This window comes from Leptosomus discolor, chromosome 8, assembly GCF_034619465.1.
Source record: "Leptosomus discolor isolate bLepDis1 chromosome 8, bLepDis1.hap2, whole genome shotgun sequence".
In the NCBI taxonomy this organism is placed as follows: domain Eukaryota; kingdom Metazoa; phylum Chordata; class Aves; order Leptosomiformes; family Leptosomidae; genus Leptosomus; species Leptosomus discolor.
In genome coordinates this window covers 10,647,064-10,661,116 of record NC_141398.1, presented here as the reverse complement: position 1 = coordinate 10,661,116, position 14,053 = coordinate 10,647,064, and the positions used below count along the sequence as shown (strand labels likewise).

Sequence of the window (14,053 nt, the reverse complement as noted above, 5' to 3'; positions counted from 1 at the left end):
CCCTTATTCTTATTTAAACATTTCCATCCAGCCTGCTTAATGTCTGCCTTCAATAGTATTATGTAATTTACCTGACATCAAGAGTATGAAATTTTCCTTTCTTCTGATCTCAAAGATTTGGATATAAGAAAGGTCGCATTATCTCATGAGTCAAGTAGAAATCTTCTTTAGACCCTGGAAACAAAATCCAAAATGGTCCTTAAAACCATTGTGGTTACAGAATTCAAGCAGAATTTGACAAAAATAATTAGCTGCAATTGACTATTTTCCTTATCTTGAAAGTGATCACAGGAAAGCATCTCTTGATAGAAGCAAAACCAATTCTGTCCTCTAAGACTGAAACTGAACCTTAAGCTCTCCAGCCAAACTATTTTCCATACTTGACCTATCAATTTGAATAAAGTTCAGGATATGGCTCTTCATCCAAAATGAAAGACACTTATAATAAGAACAAGATTGCCAAGTGTTTATATGTATATACAGGCACACACATGTATATATATGTCTATAGATAAAAAAAAAGTTTACAGGAAGCAAGCTGATTTTTCAAGTGACTTTTCCCCCTCTAAATGTTCTCTAGGAAAAAGATTTATAGGTAATTTGTTCCAGCTAACTCATTAAGCCAACATGAACAAGAACATTTCCAAATGTTGATTCTACAGTGAGCCAGTAACAAGCTATATGCACCACAAAAGTCAGATGAAAAAATATTCCTGCTTGAAAGAATTGTGAAGTCTTTAATACTCACACGCTTTCAGACTTCCAGCATGACATTGCTGGAAGTTACATTGCTGGCCATCACATCAGCAGATTTCCTTTACAGATGCCAGGTTAATTAACAGCCTGGATCTCTAGCGTGTAACAAAATATTGAATAAACTCCTGAAGTCTTCCACAACCTATGCTCACAACTTTGTTCTTTATTATCTTTTACATCACTGTGACCTGAGCTAAATGAATACCAAAAGTTCACAAAGCGTATCACAATTTATGGAGCTATTTAAATCCCTGTGACCTTATGGGGATTTTACTAGACACACACACTTTCTGTAAGAAAGTTCATGTGTCCGTGTCATGTCCCTGTCCCGTCTCCCCCCCCAGCCATGTTCCACCTAATCCAATGTAACTGTGAACTGCTGCTAAAAGCAGTAATCCCACTTTTCACCATTACAGTTTTGTCCCCTTCTTGCACCAGATCTGGTAATCATACAGCTGCTGAGTGTGTTGTTTCAATTTGCTGACTCAACAAAATATACTTTTTCCCCTTTTTGGTGTGCAATCCTCCCCAGTCGGTGAACACCAAGACCACACATCTGTCAGGTAACTATCAACAGAAGCAGCAAGAAGACTTCTTATGGCTGCAGTCCACATTTACACCAGATTATAGGTAGTATAAAACTACTCTATTAGGTTTCCTCCTCAACTGAAACAGTTAAAAGCAAAGAGAGCAGACCTTCATAAGCCTCACACAGAAGTAAACACTTCAAGCATTGCCATTTAAAAAACCCATAAAATGTCACACATTTGAGTTCCAAGAGTATGGTCTTGCATCTGTGCCTTTACTAGTTTTACTATGAATAGGTTTACTTGAAATATTTTTCTCATACAAGGACTGTGTAAGTTTTCTGAATGTTTCGTATTATGATTCAACTGCAGTATCTTAAAGTATACAGCAAATCAATTTGTTCCGAGAAGTTAAAAATCAAAATTCCAGTGTTTTCTCACATGTGCATTTCAAGCTTAAAATCAACAATTTTAAAGCACACATATGAAAACCAGATTGCAGTCCCATAACTGAAAAGCATTATATTGCATCATATAATCAATAACACCGAAGTTTACAGCCTAAATCTAAATACAGTTCTTTCTAAGCAAAGAGATGACAGAATTAGTCATATAAAGGACTTACTCAGAAAGGAGGCCAGCATAACTGCTATGAACTCCACAACATTTATGCAACTTAGACTTAGAAGAACGGCTTTTAAGGCCAGGAAAAAAGTTTCTACTTCCTCACGACTGTGAAAGTAAGCTCAGCAGCAGGAACTGAGCAGAGTAGTTCAATTCAGCAAAAAAAGCCTTAAATAATAACTTAAACTGACCACATTACTAGTTAAACATTAGGGTCCTAGTTAGAGATCTGCATCTTATTTTTCTATTAAGTGGCTGAAGTCATAATTCTTAGAAATTTAGACCCCGTTCACTCAAACATGTAGGGCCACCCGGCTGAAAACTCTGATTATACCCTAACACTATCTATACCACTCAAATCCCATCGCTTCCAGCCTTGACCACTTGTGCCTGGAAAAGAAGAGCATATTAAGATGCTCTTGTCTAGTGTAAAAAAAAAAAAAAAAAAAAAAAAAAAAAAAAGGTCAGAATTGGGTTTAAACTCTGACACCAGGGACCCAAACGTCTCTTTAAATGTTTTATATATATATTCCACAAATTTTTAAATAATGAATACAGCCTCGAAAGCTCAGCCTTAGAACACAGTACTCATTCTTCATTTTACAAAGCAGCTTCCAAGTCACCTCAAACAGCATTGAGAGAAAAACCAAGTCATAACGACACGTAAAAATGTCACGAATTTAACCACACCACTTTCTAGCCTGAATACCTAAGACACATAAGCACAGCTGAACACCTATTGTAGTCATTGACACCTATTTTATTCATTGCTTCCCTCCTCTTCAGCAAAATCAAGGCAAGACTCTAGTGTTCCTAATCACCCATCTTTTACTCTTTGCTGTCATGTCAAGCCCACAGCTGCATATTTTCCTGGCAACTGTGAATCAACTCCCACTCTGATGGCTGATTCACAGACCAGAATAAGACATGCTTACAAGAATTACTCTATTGACAACTCAAAACCAAGCTGCTATCTCCAGCTGCTTGTTCCCCTGCAACGACATCCCTCCAGAGGTTGTGGCCCTGTCAGTTATGTTAGTTACTTACACTAACATGCCCCAGTCCAGATTCAGGGAAGTATCCAGGCTAAAAAAAGTACTTCTGGTTTAGTTTTTTCTGTTAAGTGAATCATTCAGTTGGGATAATGACAAGAATAATGTTCCTGCTTACAGACATAAAATGACTAGCAATTCAGGCATACATCAATGATTTTAAAGGCACCTATGTGCCTCTGTAATTTTGAGCCAAATAATAAATATAAACCTGTTAATACAACTGGGGCACAGCTCAGCAGAACACAGATTTCAACGTCTGTAGAGGTCTCATACTGAGGAGTTCCCTGAGTTGGAGAAGTGTCTAGAAGTTATTAAAACAGGTCACATTTTTGTTCTCCTAGTAAAGAAACAAAATTTCTTGGCCAAAACATAAACAGGATGCCCAGAGTGGGTCATCTACAGAGATTAACCTATGAGCACTCGAGGACCAAGCAGGTACACAAACATGCTTGCCTTCGCCCAGATGAGAGAGGGGTTTGGCAGAACTAGAAATTAATGCGAAGGACAACATAGACTACTTCAAAAGCTGCTCTCCAGCTGACAGGTTATGCCATCCCCATTAAATACGAGTGGCAAATTGGTCCTGGCACACCTAATTCCACCAGCTTTTCAACGATTAACTGTTAGGCAAAGCTCTTACAGACTTCTGTATTTCAGAACTGACATGCTGGAGAATTATAGGACTTGAAATAGTCACATCTTCCCCCCACACCACATTAAAGGAAGCAACCCACAAAACCTGTGAAGAAAATAATTACATGGTTGAACAGCTAAGAGTGCCTTTGAACATAACCCGCTTTTTCAAAACCTTGATTGAAAGTGCTACTGGCAGCTGTGCTGTAAGCACATAAATGTGGTAAGGAACGATTAGAAATTATCCATTCTCCTTCTTCCCAAACTATTTCCATATTAGCAGGGATATAGATAGAACAAGTTATAACAGAAACAACTCCACTAACGCAGCAGAACGTGTTTCTGACCATGTGAGTATTTCGACTAACTAGACAAATACTTTCACAAGACATACATACAACACCAGAGCATATTTATAGTTCTCACAATTCTGAAAATCACTACAGTAATATTAATCCACATGTACAGATTAAGATACCCTTGCCTTGTAAACACAGTATTCTCAAATTTCCTGGGGAAATGTTAATACACTCCCCAACTTCTTAATTATTGTGACCTTATAGAGTACATATTGAAAAGATAACAAAAAGAGGAGTTTTGGGGGACCATTTTTCTCTCAAAATCTACCAAAAATGCACACAGTAAATAAGTGTTCAAATTGTTGGCAGCAATTTACAAAAACAGAAAATCCAACTCTGCCCTGAGACCTTACCTAAAATTTTATTCTAAGATTCCACTTTCACACACATACTGATTACTATGACAGTATTCCTGTCCATACAAATGGAAAAGTGAAACAAATGCAACATTTCTAAATTTATAATGCATATCTTACTGCAAAACACAGTAACTGCAGAGCACGGCTGAGTGTGCAAGACGAAAAATTCATATAGATCAACTTGATTTTAAAATCATAATTTCATTAGTCTGCAAAAGCTAGAGTGATGTTTGGGTAACAAATTTTTAACAGTTTATTACAATTTCTCTTTCAATTTTTTTGGTTAATTCAAAGTCTAGACTTCACAAAGCTTACAATTAAGGCAACTTTTTAGATCCATGAATTTATTTTCTCATCTTTCTACTCCCTCTATTAAAATGGTAGAATATATACATGCAAGCTTTCCCATATGAATGCTGATAAACAGACGATGCCATTTAGTTTCCTCCATACTTCCAGGGTCATAATGAAAAACTATTCATGTTTACCTTCCAAATAACCGACTGTTGTAACTATGATTCCCCTAAAGTTTTGTTAATTCCTTCCGTTCAGCTCTTCCAGAAAAAAAACATATAGAAATCACCCCAAATTAGCATCCTAGCTTTGACAAATCTCTCCAACAAAACTCATGATTTTCCTCGCAGCTGGAACAAGTTGAGAAGGCTAACTACAAGTTCTTAATTAGTGTAAGTCACCTCTTTACAGTGAGGCAACTTCTTATCCTACAGCGAGTGTGATAAAAGGGGCAGACACTACATACGGACCTGCATGAATGCCAGGTTACAACCACAATCAGAGCAATAGCACGAGCGAAAAGGATACAACTCCCCAAAAAACATTTGTCAGTTCTGAAAGAAAACCCTGCAAGTCCATGATTTGCCTTCTTCAACTACTGAGAAACAGGCAAGTAGTGACCACAAAATCTGACTAATAATGTATCTGAAAATAAATTGAAAAGTTACATTAATTCAAATTTATGAAACCATATTTTGAAAAAAATATGGGTCAGTTAAGAACACCAGCATTACCAGGAACTCACATGCTACATAGAATCACATTCATACAATAGACTAAGGCACCTACAAACCAGTTCTTTATCACCGTTAAAAATGAAAAGCAGTCAGAGCTTCACCTCGTTGTTCTAATATTATCTTCTGAGGTAGGAAATGAAAACAAAGTAATTCAGCAGCTAGGCCTTGTGCATACAGAAGCAACAGCAGAGCTTCTAAAGAAACGGGGTTTCTATAGCATCTGATTCTTGCAGGAGAATGCAGATAATTGATTGGGAAAATCTTGTTTCATAAGCATTATTTAACTTGAGAGTCCCTTTCATAAACAAGAGGGGATGCGGGTGCAGGGAGTCATCAGCTACCCTGCCAAAGTAGCCTCAGGAGAGTAAAGCAATCTTAGTTTTATTTAAAACACGGCTACAATTTTCTTTTTGATTACTTATGACCCAAATAGCTCTGAAAGGATCAATATTTCAGAGACAAGATCAAAACCAAACCAGATGGATATTAGAAAACATTATAATGCAATCTAAATGAGGCTTTGCACATTTCATTAGGTAAGAAATTTTTAAAGTATTTACTTATCATCATCAAACCTTTTCTACTTCATATAATGCAAAATTTTAGTCTGCCTCATTATAAGCAGTGCCTGAATTTTTCAAATAAGCAATTTTTTCCTGAAATGCCAAGTCTTTGTTTTCCTTCAACCAAATTAATTTCTATTCCCTGAACAGGCTTCATACTTGTAATCAGATTCAAACTTAAATAACACTGAAGAAAACTGGTTTCACTGTTCAATCTCATTTTACAAATAAGTACCATATATACAGGAAATCCTCCCACTTTTCACTTCAACAGTAATATCTTACAGAACTGAACTCTTGTTTTGGATCACTCTTTGCACACTGTTCATTTAAGTAGAGTACATTTTTAATACAACATAAAGCACTTACCCTTCTAACCTGACATCAGGTAAAGATCTGTTGAGTGCAATCATTTCACTTGCCATTAAATTAAATTGATTTATTTTAAACATTTCTTTCATTTTCTCTTGCTCCTCTTTTGGAATGACCACAGGCTTCCCCATCTCTCCAGGTCCTTCATGTGGTTTTTGTATGGGTTCTGGAACTAAGAATAAATAAAATGTTGGTAACTACTTTTATGCTTGCTTTCGTTCATTTATATTTTATTTTACACCTTAGAATTGTTTCTGTTTAAAAAAGAGTTCTAAACCCACCAGGTTTTGGAAGTGAAAACAAATCTTCCTATTTGGGAGCTTAACAGAAGTCATTAAGTGCTACTCTTAGACATGACAATTCATTTGAAAAAACAGTGGGGATTTAGATCTATCCATCACCACGGCCTAAAGAACTCTACTGTTTAAGCTCTGTAACAACATTTAGATGCCAGATTTCCTGAAAAACTTGTCTGTGCAAGAACAAAGTTGAATTTTCGTTTATAGGGGTTTTAGTAAAGTAAAATAAATGTAAAGTTATAATTTCCACGTTTTTATTTTGACAGAAGCATTTTATTTCGACACTAGCATTTACAGTTTAGAAATAATTTCTCTTGGTTTTACTAACATTATTTTTAGTCAACTTAATTACATTTTGGAGTTTGACATACTCAAAACAGAAACAGTAACACTTGACATGGTTAAACCAAAGAAATCTTAACTATCAAATATCTGATCAAACTAATGAGAAAGAGAGGGAGGAGAAAAGGACACCAAACTCTTGAATTTTTTTGAAACAAGTGAAAAAACCAAAACGTTAAAAAAAAAAAAGTTACATTTTCTTTACAAATACCCATTTACTTTTCTCCTGAACTGAAATGTTTTAAATGCTCGAATATTGAATTTGAAATATATTTTTGAAATATTTTGAAAAAAAAATACAAATGTAGTATAAATTTTAATTTAAAAAAATAGTAATTTAAGACCTAAGCAGAGGAACAGGAAGTATTTTAAAATAACGGCACCAAAGTCCTCAGTAATAAGCCTAGCTTCAGATTATCTTTAATTTGCATCTATGACATCACAGTGTAATTAAAGCTTAAGCCAAGAGCAAATAGCCATGTAAAGAATAAAAATAAAATTTACAGAAGAGCCCAAGCCTTCCATCCTTGCTGAAACACTAAGACTTAAAATATATACTTACTAATAACTGAAACGTTTTGCTACTTTGCATTTAGCGTTAATCAGTTACAAGCACAATGTGTTACTTGAGAAACTTTCATTTTCAAGTACCTGAAGCAACTGCACTAGTTGCATTAACGCAGTAACATGTAGCAGAGAAAACCCTCCAACCACAGAGAAGCTTTCTTTTCACCAAACTCCCCTTGACTGCCAGCTGAGCTGTGTAATTTTAGAAGTTAGAAGCCAGCTACTCTTACACTGAAAACAGACAGAATAAGTATGTCCAAGCAGATCCTGAGCAGATTGATTTAGGTGCTTGTTTTAACCGTAGGCTAAAATGAGCAAGCAGTTTGCTTTGCATCTTTGCCTCCTAAGAAAGTACAGTTGAACCCCCATCAAAACTTGCAGATTTGCAATTGCATAACCTTTTAAACTAGTTTGTGCCTTTTGGGGGGTGATTAACATTAAATTATGGTATACAATAGAGCAATTATTTGAGCTTAATTCTATATATTCAGTTTGGTTTTGTTACATAGGCTATCATAACAATTTTTATTAAGTGTATAGCAATTAGTATACAGGTACACTTGGACAGAAAATGATTAAGTGGGGAGCATTAAATGTACCTGAAGTGATTAAACAAAAGCTATCTGAATATAGCTCTATTCACCATGTTTTTCAGCATTCTGAAGAGTGAATGTCTTATCATACAATACCTACTACTTAGAAGAAAAACTAATTTCCTGCTTCATTTAGACTTCCAGTTGTTTCTTAGCTTTGACTAAACCAGTTAAGCCAAATAGCTAAATTAACTGAAAACTCATCTTTCACTTTGCAGATCTTGCTGTTAGATGCTACGTTAGCACATCAGTGAGTTGGATCCAGGTGTACAAACTCCACAAATTCATCAGTTGAATTTTTAAATTTCATATACTACTCAATGACACATTCTACCCAAATAAAGTACTCCCTTCTCCTGCAGGGATCCAACTAGATCCACAGATATTTTATCAACTCAGTAAATGCAAAGAGAGGCAAGCTTAGCGTGCAGGGAGAGAGATGACTTTGCATCTTCTCTCAGGTTTCTGCATTCATGGTAATCTGTTTTTCCACAAAAGCATGTAGTTTTCACATAAACACAAACCAACAACATTCTCCCAAAATGACTAATACACATTGTTAAAAATTCAAACCACAGTGATCTTTTGTCAGTTAACCATGCAGAAAGTATTTCCTTTGAAGGACTGTAGACATGTACTGATGACATACTGCTAACAAACAGAAATTTAATTTACAGCTACAAGTTTCAGAGCTAAATGAATCATCACCTGATCCAACGGGAAATCTAGTAATGTTTTTCCAGACATTTCTCATTTGTATCAGTAAACCATTAGTTTCAAAGAGGGCTTGATCTCTTCCAGATCTTCGTTAAAAAAAAAATCAGGAACTCTTTATGACTATGGACTACAAATTCCTTTTTATCAGGCAATATGCCTGAAGAAAAACAGATACTTCAAAATCTAAGACCATCTAAAGCCAGAAAAAGGGATGGATTCTTCCGTGACATGTCTTTAGGGGCCACAACAATGGTAAATTGACCAAAACAGTCACCTTTGGAGGAATCACCACAGTTACAAGAAAGCTGTTTGGACATGTAAAAGTTCAGAGAAGTTTTGTCTCTTACACACCTCAGCCATACACAACAAGACCGATTTATGATGAACAGTTCCTATTTTCAAAAATTAATTCTATGTTTTATATCTTGAAGCTGCTCACTTTTCTTCTTAGGAATTTTTTATGCAGATGAGAATATTCAGAACCAAGTCACAACTTAGTGATTCCATCTTTACCGAAGAGCTCAAAATTCAGAACACAAGGCCTTGATTGGCACTTGACAAAAATGGCTGGTCCTAGTTTAGATTTGTCACTGCCCCAACAAAAGAGCGTAAATAGCAAGTAGCTGAGACCACAAAACTCTTGCAATACCAATCCCAGGTCTGAAAGATTTTTTTAAAGTTGTTGTTGTTGTTGTTGCAGGGCTTCTGATCATTACACAAGTGGAATGCTCCTTGAGAAGGAAAAAAAAAAAAAAAGGAAGAAGGACAAGTTTGGAAGTTTATTTAGAAACTGCATCAAGTGCCAAAGCTGGAAGTTCCTTTGCATTCATACCTTTAAGTAGCCTATAACTGGGGGCAAGGAAGGATTCATTTGAGCTTCATTTAAGTCAAGACCTCAAAACTGGCATACAATATTCTTACAGAAAGACAAAGCTACATAAGAAAATCATTCTTAATAAAACCACAGTACTATCTAGGCATAACTTGTTTACAGGAGTAGTCCCTTTTTGTACTGTTAGAGAATGACTTGAACCCTTTCTTTAAGTTTGGAACAAAAATTACTATGTAACACTGATTAATGCTTGCTAAGGGGTTCAGTGATTTTCTTTCCAACTTGTAGTAACCTTCAAACTTACAGCAAGAGCCTTCCATCGACAATTACTCTTCATCTGATGAACCATCAGGAACAAGAAGGGAACCACGACCCAGAAGATGTGCCAACCGAAAGAACATCTGTGAGAATTTGGGCAAGGAGTGTACACCATCCAGGTCAGCTGGGTAGCTCAGGGTAGGCGAGACAACCTCAGAGCTGAGCACTGGAGAGAGCTTCCGCCCCAACCTACTCCCACCTCTCTGGAGTGCTCACGGTGGGGAGAAGAGCAGGCAGCAGTATCAGCCAGGACAAGCACAGGCTCCCTCCCAGCTGCCACAGATCGATGCTGGGATCCACACTGCCAGATGTTCTGATCCCACTTCCCCAGGCTACCTGCTGAAGCTACTACTGTCGTCTCCTGCCATGGTGAAGGGGGTGGGCAAAGGCTTAAGCCTACAGCCAAACCACCCCACGCAATTACAGTCATTAGATTTCAACTACCCCTCCTCTGGTATCACTTTAGCTCCCCAGTCCCATACTACCCAGACCCCATGCCAGGCCCCCTTTTCCTAAAACATCTCCATCTCAGCTCTCGCTCTCACAGCCTGACAAGTGCCTGTCCCTTTTCCACTTCACCTTTTGTTCCCTCATCTTCACACCTGCATCATTTCAACTACCAACCCTCAATCTCTATGACAGCGGACTCAAAGAGCTTTAACCCACTCATCTTATAGTTCCCCATAATCACATATACAGACTTTTTTCACAGATTCACATTCACGTTCCTTTACTATTTCTTATCTTGAACAAGTAATAAAATATAACAGCGGAATACATACAATCCAGTATTAAGACATATGCACTGAAGCTCATGATCTAAGTAAGACGCTAGTATCTTATCAATACCAAGGAGAAAGATTTTTCCCTAAGGCAACTTAGACCATGGCTCTAAGTTTCATTCTGAAAAAGAAACTCTCTCCATTTTCTGTATTAAAAACCTAAGGAAAACATCCTTCTAACTTCATGAAAGCCTGAGCTCTTCAAAATTATCCTCAAAATCCTTTCCTCCTGCTGAAATATCTAAAACCTAATTTTTCCAACTAGACAAGCACAGCCTAAAATAAACTTAAAAACTCTTCAGAGTAACTTGCTTATGTTCAAGTAGATTCATTAAATTCCATGAAATTCTTCCACAAATTAAAAAGAGAAGCCATACACCAGAGTGACATGGACAAAGAGATTTACATAATTTATGCTGAATCAAGAAAACTAAATCAATTGTGGAAATGAATAGGAGGAGGAAAAGTGAAGTGAAAAATCAGATTTTGATAAAAGCTTCACAGAAAAAATAGCCTCAAAGTTATCTGAGGAGATTCTAGGCATTTTGAGTGGGAATAAATCCACTACAGACTCCAAGTCAGTAAACTACTGGGAAAAGTAAGAATATCTAAGATCAGGCATGCAACTAGGTTAAAAGGAAGTGTCATGGTGTCAACTACAACCATGGTTTCTAGCAGACATATTTCTGCACATACCTTACTACAAGTCAGCTGTTTAAAAAACCAAGAAAAACGTACAAAACTACATACACAGTTTTGGTTGGTTGGTTTGGGGTTTTTTTGTTTGTTTGTCTGTTTACAAGCCAACTATAAGATACTAAAAAACACATCAAGGATTTTAACACACATGTTAGGGAAAGGGCAGACTGAAGACTGCACTCAACTAAGTAAAACTAATGTTGAATAGGGGAAGTCATAATACTAATCTTTAAAAAGTACAGATTTCCTCTCACCTGAAGGATCCCCCAGTGACTTTATGTGTAAAGCCACCTCAATTTTCAACATCATCAATACTTCAAACCAAGTTTGATATACATTGACTTCAATTGCTGTATGCCAACAGCCAAAACAAAAAAAATCCCGTTTGCAAGACAGCTCTAAAGAAGCTTGGTATCAGGTATCCTCAGCATAACGTAAAAACTTCATGGGAATCCAAAAAGCGGATCCATTCCTTAACACCCACAATATCAGTCATCATTTTATCCTCAAGAAAATTTCCTAAGTTCGGGGCAGGAGGCAAGAAGACTGAGTTCCTGTACTTTCTACGTAACCCTAATTCATTTTCTTGTCACTTGAAATGCAAGAAACTGAAAAATGAAGTTCACTCTGCAAAACTCAGGTGAATCTAAACCTCTTCAAAACATTTGCATGCAGCTGTGGAAACGACAGTTCAGAGGTACTAAGCACAGAAATTCAACATTCCTATACATCATTGCTCTCTGTGGAGATTTATCGGCCTCTTTCCATGATGGGGGGGGACGGGGGCGACCAAAACAAAACTGTCATTTCCTAAACATCTCCCCAATGTTACTCTGTAACAGAGCAACATTGAACATGGTTCTTAAAATATTTCAGAAAATTTCCCAGGGAGGTCAAATTTGTCCATACCACATATCAACAGGTGAAAAAGTTTACGATGGAAAGCATTAATCTTGAGTACAGCTGGCTAATCGAACTTAACATTGAGCACCATTGCACAAGTTTCCTACAGCAGCAGTGAAACATGCAGACACAGCCTTTCCAGTAGGAGAGACACCGTACCACAAAATTAGGTGCTTCACAAATGCACTGGGGGTGGACACTGCCTGCAGTTCTAAATATCTGTGCTGAGACATTGCAGGGATAAGAATTCTCCCAGCACCAACCCTTTCTCCCATGTGATCAACTACGGTGACCTCCCTAAAATAAAGTTGCCAACACGAATGGAACTGGCTTTCAAATAAAAACACACTCAGCTCATCTAACTGGTACCCAAAAACTAAGATGGCAGTAACAAAACTGAAAGGTTATCCGAAGACCTTAGTACTGAGTAATACGGCTCTCACTTCAAAGACAAAAGGTACATAAGCATGTGCATGTGTGTGTGTGTGTGTGTGTGTATATATACACACACACCCCCACACAACCCCCTCGTCTTCGTCACATTTACATCCAAGTTTATTATAGTTATTTTCATAAATTTAACATTCATTGTCCCTTATTGCTATAGCCACCGGCCAAATTTTGGCCTAGGTGGGGTTTTGGTTTGGAGTTTTATTTCTTTGTTTCAGGGTTTTTTTGGGTGGGTGATGTTTGGGTTTTTTTGCAGGTGCAGGGGGACAAGTAAGCTTGGTTGTTGGTTTGGTTTGGTTTACTACCATGTCCAGTTAAGAGTGCCTTAGCTTCCTCACTGGTGGAAATTCAGAACATGCTTTAGGCTATATTAACATAGCTTACACTCCTGAATTGCTTGTTGCATAATTTTATTTTTTTTTTCATACACAGAGTGCTTAAAATTCTGCATCTTAAGCATTTAAATCTGCAACATACATTTCAGGCAACATGCTTATTCCCTAGTCATTCACAGAAACACAGAACATTCTGCAACACCTAAATGCTGACGCAATACTATGTTGTTGGGAAAAAATAAAAAATAAAATAATCAAACGTTTAAAAGGAGTGCATTTTTAAATGAACACAATTTAAACATCACTCAGGCAGAAAACTTACCATCTCCAGCAGGCAGGCCTCGTTCTTTCTTCTCATCACATTTGTTGCATTCACTGAAGTACAGCAATAGAAACATATCCAGAAGGACCCAAACCAAAGAGGTGGCAAGGACCACCTTGCAATATGCAAATTTTTTCATGGCACTTTAAGTCAAATAAAAAAATAAAAAAGTATAAATAAAAATATCAACAGGTTGCTTCAATCCAGTTTGAGAGACCACGTTCTATATCTGGGGAAGGAAAAAAAAAAAAAGGGAAAAAGTCACAAAAAGTTACCTGAGGACAGCAGCTAAAAGCAAACATTTTAACTACATTTTAAAGGTAACAATTTAATTACCAAATGCTGCACATATGAAAATGAATGTTCTATGCACTCCAATGAGATGAAGGGAACAGGGTGAACGAAAGCAGCATTACTCCCGTCCTTTGCTGTGTTAATTCATCACCTGGAACGTTAAATCGAGTAACCAAAACAGAGTGGTCTGCTGAGCCACTGGAGAACACGGTAGGCACATCTAACGAAATTAAAAGGAACTCTCTGGATCCTCTGGAAATCAGAACAAGCTAAATGAATGAAGGAAGTCTTGGGAAGCAGGGTATCAATCTGTGCTGCATG

The 14,053-nt window shown here is 37.0% G+C and overlaps 1 protein-coding gene across 1 annotated transcript in view; it reads right to left on the bottom strand.

The window, feature by feature from the left end:
- GALNT1 (polypeptide N-acetylgalactosaminyltransferase 1) overlaps positions 1-14,053 on the bottom strand; it is a 64,395-nt gene that overhangs the window by 31,252 nt on the left and 19,090 nt on the right. Inside the window, exons 2-3 of the mRNA XM_009959853.2 lie at positions 13,439-13,667; positions 6,277-6,451 (exon numbers count right to left, since the gene is read on the bottom strand). Coding sequence (XP_009958155.2) covers positions 6,277-6,451; positions 13,439-13,577 — 314 coding nt within the window. The 5' untranslated portion in view covers positions 13,578-13,667. The remainder of the gene's footprint in view (positions 1-6,276; positions 6,452-13,438; positions 13,668-14,053) is intronic.